Source organism: Cibotium barometz, chromosome 3 (assembly GCF_041138505.1).
Source record: "Cibotium barometz isolate CiBa-2024 chromosome 3, ASM4113850v1, whole genome shotgun sequence".
Taxonomy (NCBI): Eukaryota; Viridiplantae; Streptophyta; class Polypodiopsida; order Cyatheales; family Cibotiaceae; genus Cibotium; species Cibotium barometz.
The window spans coordinates 18853411-18871426 of NC_141048.1; the positions used below are offsets into that span (position 1 = coordinate 18853411).

At 40.4% G+C, this 18016-nt stretch overlaps 1 protein-coding gene across 1 annotated transcript; it reads right to left on the bottom strand.

Annotated features, from left to right (window-relative positions):
• Positions 1 to 12817: 12817 nt before the first annotated feature.
• Positions 12818 to 14754, bottom strand: LOC147639799 (uncharacterized). The gene is made up of 5 exons (XM_086774161.1): positions 14585 to 14754; positions 13722 to 13763; positions 13387 to 13517; positions 13246 to 13290; positions 12818 to 13106 (listed from the first exon to the last, which is right to left on the bottom strand). The coding sequence occupies exons 1-5, from the start codon at positions 14732 to 14734 to the stop codon at positions 12992 to 12994; spliced, it is 483 nt and encodes a 160-aa protein (XP_086630287.1). The 5' UTR covers positions 14735 to 14754; the 3' UTR covers positions 12818 to 12991.
• Between the last annotated feature and the right edge of the window lie 3262 nt (positions 14755 to 18016).

Sequence of the window (18016 nt, forward strand, 5' to 3'; positions counted from 1 at the left end):
GTCCATGGTGTGTGTTTGAAATTAAAATGGGAAGGGGAGGGTTAGCAACGGTGGGAAAAGGGAGGGTAAGTCAGAGGGAGGTAAGATAATAATCCGACAGGGGCGAAAGGGAGGGGTAAGTAGCTAAGATAATAAATCGCAGCAGTGCGGGGGGAATAACTAGATGCAGGAAAGGACCTGTGTGTAGGGGGTCCATTGATCGGGCGCTCGGAGCAGGGCATGAGTGCAAGTTATGTCGAGAATCCCTGGTATTTCTTTTGTGGTATTTGCCAAGGTTTTTATCCGTTTGAAAAGGTATGGTGGCTTTCTCAATTTTCTGTCATGCATGCTTAAAAAGTGTGGTCTTGAGGGTAGGAGAGAGAGAGTGTGCGTGAAATAGGGTGTATAGGGGAGATGTGTGATTCCATGGTTATTTTGCATGTGGGAAGTAGAAATCCTAGAGTCAGCCCGCCCTTCTATAGGAAGGGAGGCTGTTTTTATGGGCACACTTTTAGACAGAAAAGAAGTTTGCGTTGCTTAGCAAAGGAGAGAGAGAGAGCTTGTTGACAAGATTGTCTTTTATTATAGCATGAAGCTTGTTACAATGGCAATAGCTAGCAAGGGGAGTTGTACAATGTGCTTGGATTGGATGATTAAAGTGAATAGAAGAGGCTCCCTTTATATAGTGATGTTGGGAAATTGGCTGATTGCTCATAGAAGCTCGCCGATTGCCCACAACCTAAAAAAAAAGAAATTGGATACAACCCATAAAATAGGCATTGAGATGTACGATATTCTAACACCCCCTCTACAACTCAGTGTGTGCAAGAGTTTGAAGAAGATAAGCTAATGAAGATACAACCATGGACCCTCCAGTATTGCAGATATCGAAATCACCTTGGAGAGAGCACCCACCAACCTGTTTTCTCAAAACACAATGCCACCGCGAATAGCAAAGAATTTCCATGTTAGTGTGCAATGAACTCCAAGAATAAGATGATGAGCTGTTGGACACACCACACCCATTATCCCCTAATAGTGGATTGTGAACACATCACGTCTCAAAACCTCAAACAATGAACTTAGAATAGATCTTGTCCATAGTCTTTACTACACCAAAGATGACCTTGTCTTGTTAGATTTTTAATGCTTGAAACTCCAACTCATGGTTTCCATGCACTAGAAAATGGAGTTGCTACCAGTCCCCTCTCCCACCGACAAGTCTCCTTTGGTTGGAAGCACATGGGACAAACATAATGTATACTAGAGAAGTACACCATCTTGGTCCTCCCAAGCTAGAATCGCCTTGGGAGCCCTAGATGAGTCACTGGAAGTATATGTATCATTGTCGTGTGTTGTGTCTTTGTCCTTCTTGTATGATGAAGACTTGCCCTTGGTCTTCTCCTCCTTCTTGGACAAACAATCCTCAAGAGAGATGTCCTCTCTTCCCACATGAAAAGCGACTCCGACCTTTCTTCTGAACTGAAGTAAGTGCTTGATTTAAAGTGTCTGATCTAACGTGTTAAGAGGCATCTTGATCTTACGCTGAGAAATGAGGACACTCTTCTTCCAAGAGAAGGGAGCTAAGGTCATGAAAATCCAGTTGAGTGGTTCCAATCAAGTCCCAAACCCTAATAGAGGAGCAGAGAAAGAACAATCTTCATCCAGCGGGCAAGGGTACTCAAAATAGTAAAGATAGTAAGGACAATAAGTCTTAGAGAAACTCAGGTAGGCAAGAGAAACACATAGGCCACGCCTATAAAGGTGCCTCAGGAGAAGGCCAACGAGGGCATTATTGGAGGTTATCTCCACGTAGAGGAGCACCAAACACAAAATTGTTGTTTTTTTAAATCATCAAGTAGGCCATGGTAAGAAGGATTACACTAAGTGGAAAGCTAATAAAGCCATCAAAGCATCTTCTTCTATTATAGTGGTTGCTATGCTAGCTAAAGCTACATCTATCCCTTCACCTTCCAACATGATGGCTATGGAACTATTACCCTCTTTGAATCTAGCACCCTAGAGGTATTGGATGATAAGTAAGAGGGAGATAATGAAGGGAAGATGAAAGCTCTCATCCATGGTTATGGCATAATAAAGGGACACATCAAAGGGACAATGGTTCGTTATCCTATTTGAGATGGGTAGCTCTGAGGATGCCATCTCTCCACAGTTGGCTCTACGAAGATAAGCTGTACATTCTATCTCATAATTTAGTTATGGCCGCGGGTTTACACCTCTGGTCTCCACACATATTACTCATAAAGCTCAATAGTTTAAGTTTATGTTCAAAAGGCGACATTCAAGCAATATTTCATTGTTTCACCAATTTTGGGTTGTGATGATTCTTAGCATCCAGTGGTTCCAAGAGCATACACACATTCTTGATTGGTGGCAAGACACCTTCACCATTGTTGATGGTTACCTGAACCTGGTATAATCCACGAGAATAGGAGCATTCAAGGAATCCCTCTCATTTCACATGTACAAGCCTAGACAGGTCACAAAAAAGGGGCTGATTATGTGTTGATTTATGTCTATGCCAATAGTCCGTTGCTATTAACACCCTTAGAAAAGAAGTTGGCAAGTCTCCTTCCAAAGTTCCAAGATATCATGTTGATCGAGGTCCTCTAGCCCAAGCTCCCACCCAGTTACCTTGAGGATCATCACATTGAGTTGGTCCCCTCGGGAGGACAAAGCCTATCGCCTTTCTAAGGCATTAGAGGGTGAATTGGAATAACAATTATCTTACTAGTTACTTTGGGTTGGATTTATCTGCCCATCATCCTCACCGTTTGCTACACCCATCTTATTCATGCAAAAGAAAAATAAGACTGCATGTTTATGTGTGGTTTACAAGGCACTCAATAAGCTCACAATCAAGAATAAGTTCCTAATGCCCAAAATAGAGTACATTCTAGAGTGTCTTAATGGTGCTGAATATTTTTCTAAAATAGATCTCAAGAGTGGCTATCACCAAGTTTGCATTTTTATAGCCAACATTCCAAAAGATGCCTTTTTGCATTGAGCACGAACACTACGAGTTTGTAGTGATGCCATTTGGCCTTCTCACCAATGCATTAGCGTCATTCAATAATATGATGTCTTGAATATTTATTGAGCTTATTGGAAAGTGTGTATTTTTCTTTTGGAATGATATACTAATCTTTTCTACCATAGCAAAGCAGAGCATGAGTAGGATATGGAGGTCTTACAACTTTTGTGAGATAATGAGCTCTACATTGATGTTCCTAATGCTCTCAGTCACGTAAGTCATCCATTCAGACTCCACAGGGGTCAACTATGCTAGGATTTCAAGGAAACTATTTGGATAGCATGAAGACACAATACGCAGATTCGGTGGAATTCAAGACTTCGTAAATTTTGGCCCTCAATTCAAAACTGAGTCATTATACAGTCTTAGATGGTGATTATTTTATAAAAACCGGCTATGCATACAAAGGGAGAAAAGATAGACACTTCTAAATGATGCCCATGATTCTTTGGTTGGAGACCATTGAGATATCAACATTACCTTAGATAAGTGAGAGCGTTTATTCTATTGGACAAAGATATTGGACAAAGATGCGAAGAGATATCTACCAATACGTCAAGGCATGCTAGATTTGACAAAAAGTGAAAGTTCCACACTCAAAGCATGCTAGGTTGTTGCAATCTTTGCCTATCCCCGAGGGAAACTTTTGAGAACAACAGCATGGACTAGGAATACACAGTGCTTGACCGTTATCAGAAAGTTTTGCATGCTCATTCCATGTAAGTAGATGACGACAACAGAAGACATAGCTGGCTGGTTCATTCTCCTTTTGGTTTGTGGTTTGCCAAGGACAATTACTTGGAGATAGAGATCCAAAGTTTACTTCTCATTTTTGGAGAGCATTACTTTGGGACTAAACTATAGTTGTCTAGTGCATTTCATTCACAGGTAGATGGTCAAACATCAGTTTATAATCAACTTGTCTTCAATGTTCTCAAATAGTATTGTCATAACAAGTAGTCAAAGTGGGTACATGCAATCCTCAATTGACATTCATCTTGTTTTGGTAGGACTCCATATGAGGCAACATTGCCATTTCTCATCTCTGCTTAACAAGAATGGTGTCACCATCATTAGTCGCCAACAAGACCACATAGGAATTCGTAAAGATTAAAGGAGCGCCTAACCAAAGCACAAGAAACATACACCCGACAAGTGCAGAGATGCCAACTACAAGGAGGGAGATCAAGAATTTCTCTACATCATGAAGTAACAATTAAAGCAAGTGGGCAATCATTGTCCCCAACTCTTCAAAGTTTTGATGTGTTTCCTATTGTAAGGAAGCTCAATGATGTCTCTGTGAAGTTGAAATTGTCAGATAGTTGGACTGTGCATGATGTCTTCCATGTTTCATGGTTAAAGCTATATGTTTGACCATCCTGACAAAGTGGTTCCGAGATGAGTAGCAACCTCAAGTGGTAATGAATTCGAAGTCATTGAGCCCGAGTACATTCTCCTCCATAAGTAGAAGCATGGTTTCGGTTGAAGAATCAGATAGTTCTACAAAGTTCAGAGACCGAGGCACCCACGAAGTCGTTTGCCTTGACAAGGATTTCTTCCAAGAGTACCCCCAGTTATTGGTGGCAGACTACTTGGAGGCCATGCAACTATCGCCAAGCTAAAAAGGAGGAAATGTCACATGAACCTTGCACTGAGGTACAGTGTGACACATTGTCTCATCATATACTTATATAAAATTATTACCTTTTTAGGAATATTTATCATAGACCGTGACCCCATTGTGAGCCCTTTTCTGGGAAATGTCAGGCATAAGCTACGTAGGTCAATCTCTTAGCCTTAGGTGTCATGGTGGGGTCAGTCCCTTAACCCAATTAGAGAACAAGCATTTAGGTCATCTAAGGTTAGTGCATGAAAAGTCAGTCCTTTAGGTGCATACACAAAGCATATAATAATATATAGAGGTATTAAGGTTTTAGACCACCCTGGAGGGGCCAGCCTATGAACCTTGGGCTCATGGGGCACCATAGGTTGCACCTTATATGTTTACCAAGGCCTTAGCAACTAGTCACCAACCCTTCAGGGCGGCCTAGAAACCCTATCGACCGAGTGTAGTTATACAGTCGTCCAATAGCCAGATATGCGAACGTGTGGAAAGTGTGAGAATTTTTTATGTTGTTCACATCATGTGGGGAATTAAAAATAGGTTAACATCATGTTAGAGCCATCGACCACAATAGCTTTTTTTCACTACATAAGAAGCCCCACTCTTCCTTGCATAAACCATCTCATAAATCTTCATTCAGCAATAGAATCAATGTAGAACATGTGTGCCTAGAGACCTAGGTCTTTTGCATGCACAAATCTCAACCAAGCACTTAATGCTTCAGTCCCCATAGGTAGCCCCGAAGTTTTTTGAACATGGATTATGCTAAACTCTTTCTACCTTACATGATGACATATTCTCAAGAATATTTTTTGCCTTGCCTGATGGCATATTAGAATAAGTGACCTGTTGAATATCTATGTTTTCTTATTATTGAGGATGTAAGAATATCCTACAACATACATGGCATACATTGGGCTAGTAGAGATAAATTATTAACTTAAAAATATAAGAATAATCAACATTCATAAAAGAAATCAAGAAATAATTACCTTGCATCTTTGAATCTCCTTTTCAAGCACCTTCTCCTACCTTTAAGGCTTCATTATTGGATAGTTTTTTTAAAAGTGTCTTTCTTAAGTAGTTTTCTTCACAAGATCCTTCACACAAGAAGCTTCTAATAGTTCCTCTAGCTCTTTCACAATATCTTGTAATTTTGTAATCTTTTTGGATGATAGAAGAGTGGTAATGGTAACGGATTCTCAAGACAAGTTCTTAGGTGGAGTGCTATAACAAAGTTGTACAAGGTAGTGCAGAGAGCTAATGAAACCATATGAGATTACATCTTACGCATTTAAACCCTGAACTCACAATGCAAGAACTGGGAGAAACTCAATGATGTGCAAATGAAGCAATGTTTCCTCATGGGGTTAACTTTTTTTTGCACAATTTAATCATTGTCTCAAATCCAGATTCTTTTGATCAATATTGCAAAGAAGCAATCCATTTGGATGATATCATAATGGAAGATTTGATATAAACTCTTCCTCGTCTAAAGCAGTGAAGGCAAGTAGCAAAGAGACATTAATCTTTGAGATGTCGATTGTAAAATTCTATGATTCCTTACTTGAAAACTTAGGAAGTCACTACAAGAAAGGAGATGAACTAAATTGCAGCAACCTTTAAAATCCTTTTCTCTTTGTAGACCTAATGTGTTGTGCCACCATCCAATCCACATTGCATGTAAAGCTAGGCTTTCTAGATTGTATTCATTACAAGATGTTTGGTCGTGACATATCGCAATGTATGTATTCTCATGCAATGAGTGCACAACCATCACCTCAAAACCAAGGATCCCCATGCACACATATAGTCTTCTTTACCTAACCAAAAGCAAAAGTAAGGATAGAAGCTGCTCTAAGGAAGCAATGTGGAATGCACCTGAAGCTCTTGATGCCACAATACCCGTGTGACCAATGTGCCATCAATCACTTATTCATAGACTACCCAAGGAGAGATGCTTATTTGCAAGCTACCTTGTAATACCCAACTCTCAATATCTTAAGTATGCAGAAGGAACACTTTTCCATGGTTCCACTCAATGTGCTCACACGATTGCAAGCCAAGGTGTAAGCGAAAGCCAAAAAGCTTGCAAAATAACACTCCACACAAGGGATGAAGAAGAATATCTCAAAATAATAACTAAAAAAACATTCATAACCTCCTATAAACCCAAGAAAGCAAAAGCTGCATAAACTTAAGAGGTTAAGTCTAAACCTCAAGACAAATGAAAGTTGCCTAAAGAAAGGATAAACCCAAGGGAGGTAAAAGCAACACAATGCAGAGGAATTAACACCAAGGACCCGCTGTATGCAAACATTGCTACAAGCACTTAAAAGAAAATTTGCTCTCATCTTGCCGCATGGGAAAGAAAAATGGGAACCTGCTAGTGATTCGAAGAAATATAAAATGAAGAAACGAGATCTAGCACCTCATCTAGTGCAATTGAAAGTTAAATCAAAGAACTAAGACCCAACCCACCAAGAACAAAAGCCTTATTAAATAACACTCTCAAGAAACCATGCTTAAACTAGTCGAAGTGTTGATTGAGTCACCAGCTAACATTGAACCACATCAGCCAGCTAACATTGAACCACATCTTGCTAAACCCAAGAACATTCCCCAAAACCAACCCAAAGAGGAGTACCACTTTTCTTTTTAAGAGGAAGAGGTACTACCTACCGAAGTGAGTCACCAGCTAACATTGAATTACATCTTGCTAAACCCAAGAACATTCCCCAAAACCAACCCAAAGAGGAGTACCACTTTTCTTTTTAAGAGGAAGAGGTACTACCTACCGAAACCGATCCATTAAACCATGATGTTGCATGAGAACCTCGAAGGTCTGCATAAGCTTCTAAACAAGTCTTAGTTACTCTTTGGGAACAAATCTAGGAATGAAGATTCGATTCCTCTATCTCACAATGAATGGGAAACTGAAACTGCAAACTGAGACATCCATGATTCCAGGTGGGTCCTTTGTTGAGGTCGAAGGCAAGGCCTTGGGGTCCCTCCTAGTAGTGTTCCCACTGTGGAAAGGCTTCCACAAGTGTGAGGAGGAGGCTAAAAAATTGGATGGTGGCCACTATTGCTGGATCAAGAACCTATCATATTTGGTGATGAAGGCATTAATCTTCGTCGCAATCATGTTGGCCTCTGTGCATAGGCTCTAGGGAAGTTGAACTACAATTCAGGGTTCTCCTTTTGCTTTGTTCAGAACAAGTCCCAAACCCAACGTCTGCGGATGAGGAGGTACGTAGGATTAATTCAAAGTGTGTGAGGAGCCTTGCACTACTCCATCAAGATGTATGGTTTGAGGAGGAAGGGGCATCGCCACACTGGTTGCTCGCCCATGAGTTTAAACGTGATGGGCCGATCATCAAATTGGGGCTATTTGTACCCGTCGTGTTGTTGGTGTGGATGTTGGTGCGTCCAGGCAACGTGTTTGGCATTAAGGTAGGGCTAGAGGACATGGGTCCGTGAGCTTGGTGATGGGGGCCTATTGGAGCTGTCGACTAAGCAAGATTCAGATGGCCTACTTGAACTCCATACAATCCAAAGAGTTTCTTCAATTGAGTGGCTTGAGAGGTGGATCCACCTCTTTGTGCTCTTACAAGGGTTGCAGTGGGATCTCGCCTTCCTCCAATGGGGTAGGTTAAGGGAGGTTGGCTGGAAGATGTGGCGAAGGTGGAGCAGATGATGAGGAGGGAACGGTACCAAGGGAGGTATCAAAGAAAGTAGTGGGACATGTCAACCGAGGAGCAGGTAGATTCTTGGGGGGTACATGCAATCCCAATCCCAGATGAAGGGATGAAGGCGGTGATGGTGGTGTGGGTGAGGGGGGTGGAGAGGGAACATGAGGGGGTTTTGTATAAGGCGAGGGAAAAAGGGGTAAGATGGTGGTTGAAGAGGTGGAAGGAGTGAAACCGGTGCCCAAGAGGATGTTGGTGTGGGGGGTGGGAGGTTCCAGGGAGTGGTGGTGGGTACCAATGTAGGGTAGGTTGGGTGGGGGTTGAGAGCTCGAACCGGGGTGGGAGTGGTGATGTGGTGGGGCGGAGGGTGACGAGGAGTGGATCAGTTCCTGTTGGGGGCTCATTGCTATCATCCCCACCATCATTTGTTTGCCGTCGTCGTCTTCATCGAGGCCGTGGGACAATCGTTTGGAGGAGAAGTTACAGGCTTCCCATGCCTCGTCGATGGATATGTCGTATGGGAAGGCCACATGGGAGTCATTAAACTTCACGATTCCGGTGGTGGCGGATGACCTCCATTTGGATGTAGCAATGTTGGTAGAGGACTAAGAGCCCATATGGGTTATAAGGTGGGAGGTCTCGAGGCGAAGTGCTTTATAAGCATAGTAGACGATCGACCAACCGAGCCTTTCCAGGGTGACAACGGCCTTGGAGGAGTCATATGGATATGGGCAGAGACCATGTGGAACAACAAGATCAATGGTGGCGTCATCGTAAGTGGCATGCCCATACTCCAAAATTGTTGCCCAGTTGCCGAGTTGATGAGGTTTGCGACAAGGGGGTGTACAGGGCGCGTGACAAGGGTAGTAGGGTGGGCAAAGGTAATTTGGTTCTGGAAAAAGCGTGACCAGGAGGTTGATGGAGGGGCCAAGGAGTTTGTTGAGGAGGTAGGTGAGCGTGGGGTTGTCAATGAAGACATTATTTAAGGATACCTTGGCTTTCTTTGAGAAACCTAGTCCCTTTATGGGAAATATCTTTGTGATCATGACTCCAAGTTGATGGGATATTTCCAACATTGGATGTTCAAGAAATTAGACATGGAGCTAAGCTTAAGTTTAACTAATCATATCTTTGGATTTCTTTGAGGAACCTATTCCCTTCAAAGATTTGACTATTTACATTCATTTACCACCGAAAACAGGTTCAAAATTTAGGAAAAGATTTAACGAGAGAACTAGTAAATACTTAACAATTCATATAGGTTGGGTGACAATGTTCTTTGAGAGAGTGCCACATCATTGAAATGCAAAGATCTTGGGTTCAATCCATGTCCACCACATCCACGAGGGTTTTCCTTTCAGTACCCTCTAGTGCAACACTTGCAAACTAAATTCATTTTAAAAAGTCTTGTATTGTTCTAATATAAATATATTTTGGTACATGTAATATAATGTATATAGATTTTATATTAATGAAATTGGAGCAAATTGGGAAACCAAAATCCCAATCTTACTTTTTATCACTTTTCTAATTCGTTGCTATTGTTGCTAAGCATAAAAAATAGTAGCAAGCCCATAGCAACACGTGCAACATTCAATTTCAAATTAACTACAATTAGCTTGACACATGTCTAATATAAATCACGCTAAGATGATGGCATTTTTTACTTATGTATTTTTTGTTGTATTAAGATGATAGCATTACCTACATTTTCACATAAGTTGTATTGGGTTCATGGTTTGAATCTTGTTGTAATTTTACTTATAAATCATAGTAATTAAGGTGAAATATTTTTTAATGACAAATCAATGGTTTGTGGCTCATTTCTCCAACATAGGTAATCCATTCCCTACATAGGCAATTGAATGTTTCATAGATAAGGAATCCCTAAAAAGCAAGTCATGGTTTGAATCTTGTTATAATTTTACTTATAAATCATAGTAATTAAGGCCCATATTTCCTGGACACACGAGCATTGTGTAATTAGATATAGCAAACTGGCATTGAGATAACTTGGAAATCTCTTAAAATTCCCCATATATTGTGAAATTCCCTGTTAAGTTAACAATTACAAGTTCCTTGTTTATGAGCTGCTGATTGGAGATAATTTTCCCTCTAGCACTTGCTTCTCGAGACAATACGCATGATTAGGGGAAGAGGTTTTACGCTCCTTAAGCCCCTTTGGATCAAGCTAGTTGTTTTTGACTCTTGCCTCTCAATTGAGGGTGCCATACCTTGGGAGAGAAACAAAACACCATCACCCCTACGCCATAATGAGTTGGGTAGAACCATGGGCAAGAAATTGAGTGGTTTGTATGTTTTTCATGGACTAGAGAACACGGCTGTTTCACCCACCACCCAACGCAAAGTTCTCAAACATTCTCAGATGCATTGCTAGACATCGGTACGCTATTAGACGGAAGAGCCTCCAATGGAGTGGTTGAAGCACTGTATTGCATTGGATATGTGAAGACTTTTTTGAGTTTAACAACGATCAACCTCACCTTCTCTCTTGAAGAAGTTAGATATACAAGGTAGCTGAAGGTCCAATTCTAAGAATGCCCGAAGGAACGTAGTAAATTTCTTTTTGTGTTGAGAGTAATTTGAAATCAACATCCTTCCCAAAATGGACTTAATTTCAAATCAACACCTAGACTAGTGCACCGTTGTGGTATGGGTGCATGCTGCCAGTTATTTTCAAAAAAATATCGATATGAAGCTAAGATCTATTGATTATATCTCGAGTTTAACTTGGCTCTCTTTGAGAAACCTGATTCCTTTATAGGAAAAAATGTTAGTGATCATACTCCTAGTTTATGGGATATTTCCAACATCAGATGTTAAAGAAATTAGACACAAAGCTAAGCTTGAGTTCAACTAGTCATATCTGTGGGTTTCTTTGAGGAACCTAGTCCCTTTAAAAAATTTGCTTGTTTACGCTCATTTACCACCAAAAACAGCTTCAAATTTTTGGAAAAGATTTAACGAGAACTGGTAAATACTTAACAATTCATATGGGTTGGGTGATGGTGTTTTTCGAGAGAGTGCCACATTGATGAAATGACTCCTAAAATTTGTCCGAAACATCCTACAGAATAACAGGTTTGAGGTGGGATTATGTAATGAGCCCAAGTTATCATGGCCTAAAGTGACATTAAAAGTTAAAACTAGTGGACTTATGATTATAATTGGTCTAAAGTGACATTAAAACTTGTTATAAGTGCTCATGAGTAAGGGACACAAGTTGTGGATTTATAGAACATGGGTTATTAGCTCATTTGTGGGGGTTCCCATGAGGATTTCCTCTAACATTGGGACCTAGGGTAAAAATATATATATATATATACCTAGTTGAATCCATGAACATGTCCAAATTCACCTTTTAGGAACGTGCATGTTATATACTCATGGTAGTCAACCCACCACAAGACTATATAACTATATATTATGCATAGTATGGACTAGATACTACAACATTCCCACTAACGTCATCAGTGCCCAATAGTGTATGTGTAACTTTGTATCAAGATATGCTGTCACACACACACACACACACAACACATAAGAGCATATATTTACACAAGCCCTTCATACTGAGTTTCTGTCAATCCTCCAGAGTTGCAAGACAGCCTCAACCATAATAAAGACTAGCGCTAAGAGAAGTAGCAAATAGAAAGAATTAGTAGAGCAAATAAGTAGTTGATAAGACAAATGCACCGCTAAAGATAGAAAGAATAAGAACAATATCAACTAGCCGCAACTCGGATGAAAACTTCACAATGTGAAATCTACATGTCCGCTAATACGACTAAATAAATACCTAGTTGAATCCAAGAACATGCCGGAACATGCATGTTATATACTGATGATAGTCAACCCACAAGACTACATAACTATCAACTCCATTATGCATAGTATAGAGTAGATACTACGACATCCCCACTAACGTCATCAGTGCCCAATAGTGGGTGTATAACTCTGTATCAAGATATGCTCTCTCTCTCACACACACACACGCGCACACACACACACACATAAGAGCATATATTCACACAAAGCCCTTCATGCTGAGTTTCTGTCAAACCTCCAAAAATGCAAGGCAGACTCAACCATAATGAAGCCTAGCACTAAGGAATGTAGCAAATAGAAAGAATTAGTTCAACAAATAAGTAGTTGATAGGGCAAATGCACCGCTAAAGATAGAAAGAATAAGCACAATATCAACCTAGGACCCCTATAGTATGGGATACAAGGGTTGTGGTCAAAGACATGGAGGGAAGTCCATGAACCTAGCACCTAGATTGGTGGACTCCTCTGGCATGGGACACAAGGGTTGTGGTCAAGGACATGCCACCCCTGATCCACCTTCCTCAACTACCCCCGTTGAGACCATTGCAGTGTCCTTGCCCATATCAGCCCTCCCAAGAGAGACCCTTGAACAACAAAATAAGCACTATGAAGAAAAACTCATGTTCCATCAGCTTACTCATCTTATATATTAACCTTCTATTCTAAACTCTGAAATTTTCCACACCTTCCCAAAAGAAAAAATGACTTTCAAACACATGTCACCATATAATGTTCTGCACAGCATTTTGAAAGCCAACAAAAAGCAAAAGAAAGGTACATAGCATGGTCACACTAGGCAGGAAGTGCCAGTCGGAAACCAAAGACGCATGTAGTTACAAGGAGACCAAGCAGACCGAGTGTATTCCATGCTCCCCTCATCCTTTTCCTGGGATCTCCAGAATAATAGCTGCAAGCCAAACAAAGGACAACCAATTTAGGATACCCATGACACCATGTATGACACCATGTGGATTAATATGGTGGCTTCATTCCAAAAATCGATGTTATGCTACCCGTGTAAAGATATACTATAGAAGATAACTAACCCCAAGGAATAGAACACCCGTCCCATGACCCAAACCATGCCAAATCTGCAACATCCAAAAACAATGCTATCAGAATGAGGAACTGCATGCCCCAAAAAACAGACTTGCAAAGAGCCTGCACATCTGCTTGCTGAGGCTTACATTGAAGAGATCACTGGGTATCCCAAGCCTCCCAGAAGAAGCAGCGACATGAAGGCAGGATACGCTTCGAGCGTGTTCTGATGTGCTCTTTGGTAACAGTTGAAAAGTGACTCATCTTTATCTTCATACATCTGTCGTGCCATAACAAAAGGGTGAGTTGACTAAAATAAATCTTCACTTTGAGATACTAGGGAGAAAATGCTTTGAGGAAATGCTCTGACATTACATATCAGAGACGCGCGCACGCACACGCACACATGCACGCATAGATACACGTCTACACGCACGCAAGGCAGAGAGAGAGAGAGAGAGAGAGAGAGAGAGAGAGAGAGAACCTTAGGGTATTTCAGACCACATTTCTTCCTTTGAACTGCCACCTGCATCATAATGCAAAAATAAGTTTCTGGGAAGCCATGGTTACACAAAATACTCTGCCTGCCAGTGTTGGGCAATCGTTATGGGCTATGGACAGACAAACTTGCCTCATGAAGGGACTACTTGCCTGTCAGTTCTGATGAACATTCTTGCCCATCCATACCGCAGGGAGACCATCCTTATGAACACATCCTAGCACTACATGACCAGTAACCAGTAACCTTGCTTGTCCAGCTGAGTATGGATGGGCAGGGCACCAGTCGACTATGGATCACAATCTTGCCTAAAACGGAGGCCAAAACCAACAATGTAACATTTGTATAATGCTGATAGGGCACAGAGCTTTTACACACATGATGAGGGCCGATACTCATATGCAAAAAATGCATGGCCATTCTGTGCACAGACAGACATGAGCCGGAGAATGCGTGTAGACAGGGCTCCGTTATGTGACCATCCTAGCCCTTCACGACCTTCTCCCTTCCTTCCCTTAGGCGGTTCGCCCCACTTGAGTTCCTCGACAAACCGACTCGGTGCTTACGACGCGGAAGTTGCCTTCACGCGCCACCACCGGAAGAAGCGGAGCATCGCTAACGGCGTGGTCGCCCACAGAACGGGCGTCCTCACGACCATTCTACTGGTTGAAACCCTAGCCCTATCTTCAAGATTCGTATTGCATCTTTGAAAACTCGATGCACATACGAATCTGAGAGTTCATTTTCTTAGTTGCAGAAAGTGCAAAAAACCCTAAGTATCACAGTGAGGGTGCCTTGCCATAGAGGCCAAATAAAGCATGGCAAACAAAAGAGAGGGGAGGGGGTACCTGGATGCCTTGCCATTGAGTGAGCACCACGCTTGCTGCGGCGGTGAGAGCTACGTATCCAAACTGGGGAGGGAGCAGAAGAGCGAACGAGCTCGTGGTGGCGGAGGCCATATCCCTCACAGTGCTAATAAGAGGAAAGTTCTCAAGCATTTGGGTACTGCTCTCCTTAAGTAGTCCACCTCCTATGGTTTGTTACTTGCGTAACGGGGTGGTGCACGTCATGGCGTACATCACCCCCTTCCAAGTCCTCCTCCTTTTTCCAGATATATAGTTACATAATCAAACCTCATTAAGATTTTACTTGGAAATAAGCACCCCTCATATCCAAATGCATTAATTAGGATGTTTACAGACTTCAGTGGAAGCCCATGAAAAAGTTTTGCCCAACCATTCAGATCACCACAATCACCCGCTCGACTTTCTGCATGTTTTTTTCAGAACATAATTATATTTATATTTATAAACTCAGCAATTACAATCTCCTTTCTACAAAAGCCACTCCTATCCCATCATATCATATCAAAAGATCTAGTACAACTCTTCACTACTATTAAGTAAACCACACATCTGATCCCATCTCTCACATAAAAGATGAATGCTCCCAAGAGATGTGGTACTCGAGCTGCAATCCAGCCCAGGAGAGACTCAGTGGTTGACATGGATCCAATTCTAGGAAAATAGAGTAAAAAGGAACTTGCAAGAAATTGATTAAATCAAACCAAATAACTCATCAAAAGACCACAAATTCAATATTTGAGAGAATAACAAATAAAATACTTAGCTCCAAATCACAACTCTAACATTGGGTGCAATCATCCCCTCTCATGTGTGGGGCCTCTCTCCATGCATGAGTATTTAAGTGATACTTTATTCCAAAATAGGCCATAGCCTCCAAAAATACAAAAAGGTACTTTTCTTGCACGACACTCTCTAGAGTGTCCATAAATTGAGACTAAGGTTAAAGCATATCACACTTTACAAAATATTAAAATTCAAGTCTAAGCTTGATAAACCAAGGCTTTCCAAAATAAATAAAAATATGCACAAGCTAGCATACATATGTATATACAAAGCTTGTTCACAAAAATGTGTGCCAACAAGTAATGATAATGTGCGAATTCTCCTCAATCTTCGGAATCCTCTTCGCCTATAAAATAAACAACAATAAATTGGTAAACAAATATTTTATAAGTGTACAAACCATAACCATGCATATGTTTGCCAAGCGTAAGTAACCTAGGAATCACCCTTCTATACAAACCAGACTATAACAAACATTGGAGGCCCCAACCATATGTCAATAAACACCGAACGTATTAATATTTATAATGGCATCACCCATGATATTAACATGATTTGGCTTGACACAAAGATAATCCAAGTGTTCTCGAATTATCTAAGAGGGTAGAATAATATTTTTAAGAGGGCTTAAAATATATTCCCATAGCATTCCCTCTTGCTTGAGTTTACAATTGTTGAAAAGAACAGAGGATCTCCGGGAAGGCACACAAGAATTTCTCAGGCACCCATCTTGCATCTTCACGAGACGAGGATGATTTGAAAGTCACTAAATATTTGATATATTGATTTCCACTATGAGTTGATGTAATCTGATGATCAATGATAGTATTTGGAAGTTAAACTTCTTCCTCACCTTCAATAAGAGGTGATTCCTCATACACAGGATGAGTGGGAAGTGATCCCCTGTGTGAAAGGTTTTAACAAACTCACATGAAATGAGTTATGAATCTACCAATGAGAAGGTAATTCAAGTCTATAAGCAACATCATTAATTTTGTGAATCACCTTAAAAGATCCAAAAAATCTTGGGGCAAACTTAACAGATGGAAAATTTTCAACACTCTTAAGTTGACGCTTTTCAATTCTCAAAAGTACATAATCTTCAATTTCAAAAGTTATAGCTTTACGTTCACGGTTTTCTTTCTTAACATATTGTTCTTGAGCATGAGCAATAGAAAGCTTTACATCATTCAAAATTCTACTAAAATCGATAGTTAATTGATCAGCTACTTTGATTTGTGGGAAAGTCTAGTTGCAGCCTGGAATAGGCAAAGGTTTTTCATACACAATTTCGAAAGGTGCTCGACTAGTAGCCAAATGAGGAGTATTCTTGTATGTAAATTGGAGAAGATGAATGTACTTATCTCATGAATTAGGTTGTTGGGAAACATAGACTCTAAGTAGATCCAAGATAGTACTATTAGTAATCTCAGTTTGTCCATTTATTTTCGGATGGAAAGCTGTATAAAAATCTACCTTAGTGCCTAAGTTAGAGAAAAGAGTGATCCAAACGTTACTACAAAATCTTGAGTCTCTGTTCAGAAACAATGACTTTTGGCAATCCATGATGTACAAAGATTTGTTTGATAAACATAATCGCGGCTTGTTGAGAAGTCTAAGTTTTCTTACAAAGCAAGAAATATGCTTGCTTACTTAAATGGTCAACTACAATCCAAATCATATCATTATGACTCGATGTAGTAGGCAAACCTGTAATGAACTCCATAGATATTTGTTCCCAAGTATCATTAGGGATTGGTAGAGGAGTAAGAAGTCCTTGGGTCTTACCTTTGTAGCTTTTAATTTTCTGACAAATAGAACATTCAGCCACAAATTTTGCTACATCTTGTTTAAGATAAGGCCAAAAGAATTCTCTAAAGACTAATTGTAGAGTAACTAAAACACCTCAATGACTCATATATGGTGGTTGATGCATTTCCTTCGATATGAATTGTCTGAAAGGTTGTGTAATACATAATCTCTTTTAGAAGAAAAGATAAATATTATGGCATGAATAATCACCAATAGGGTTACAATTATTGTCTCTAAGTTTAGTCCAAGCATTAGTAAAATTTGGGTCCATATTATAGGATTCTCTCATGCGACTCAATGGTTCACTTTGAATAACATAAATGTTGTGAATACTAGGACATCTACTTAAAGCATCTGCTACAACATTTTCTTTTCCTGGTTAATATTGAATCGTAGGTTGAAAACTTTGGATGAATGAAGCCCATTTGATATGTCGATTAGAGATCAGTGGTGGCTGGGTCAATAAATGACAAATGCTTTGTTGGTCTATCTTGATTAAGAATTCAGATCCCATTAAATCATGTTTCCAAATTCTTAAAGCATGAACAATAGCAGCTAATTTCTTGTCATATATACGATAATTTCTTTCTACTGGTTTAAGCTTATGACTTTCATAAGCAATGGAATGTCCATCTTGCATAAGAATAGCACCAAAGCCTTGTCCACTTGCATCAATAACTATAACAAAGAATGGTTGTTGAAAATCTGGTAGTGTAAGAACTGGTGCATGAGTCCATAATCCAAGAAAAGATCAGAGTTCGTGAATATCACACGGTCTAGGCCACTTAGAAATGCTTTCAATCTTTTTGGAGTCTACTC

Bases quoted from the DNA above. Each gene is read 5' to 3' on its own strand.
- LOC147639799 (XM_086774161.1), bottom strand. From the start codon at position 14,734: ATGCTTGAGAACTTTCCTCTTATTAGCACTGTGAGGGATATGGCCTCC. The intron at 13,518-13,721 runs GTTCTCTCTCTC...ATGGCACGACAG, and splicing joins GTGGTCTGAAATACCCTAAG to ATGTATGAAGATAAAGATGA. The intron at 13,107-13,245 runs GTTAGTTATCTT...TTTGGCTTGCAG, and splicing joins CGGGTGTTCTATTCCTTGGG to CTATTATTCTGGAGATCCCA.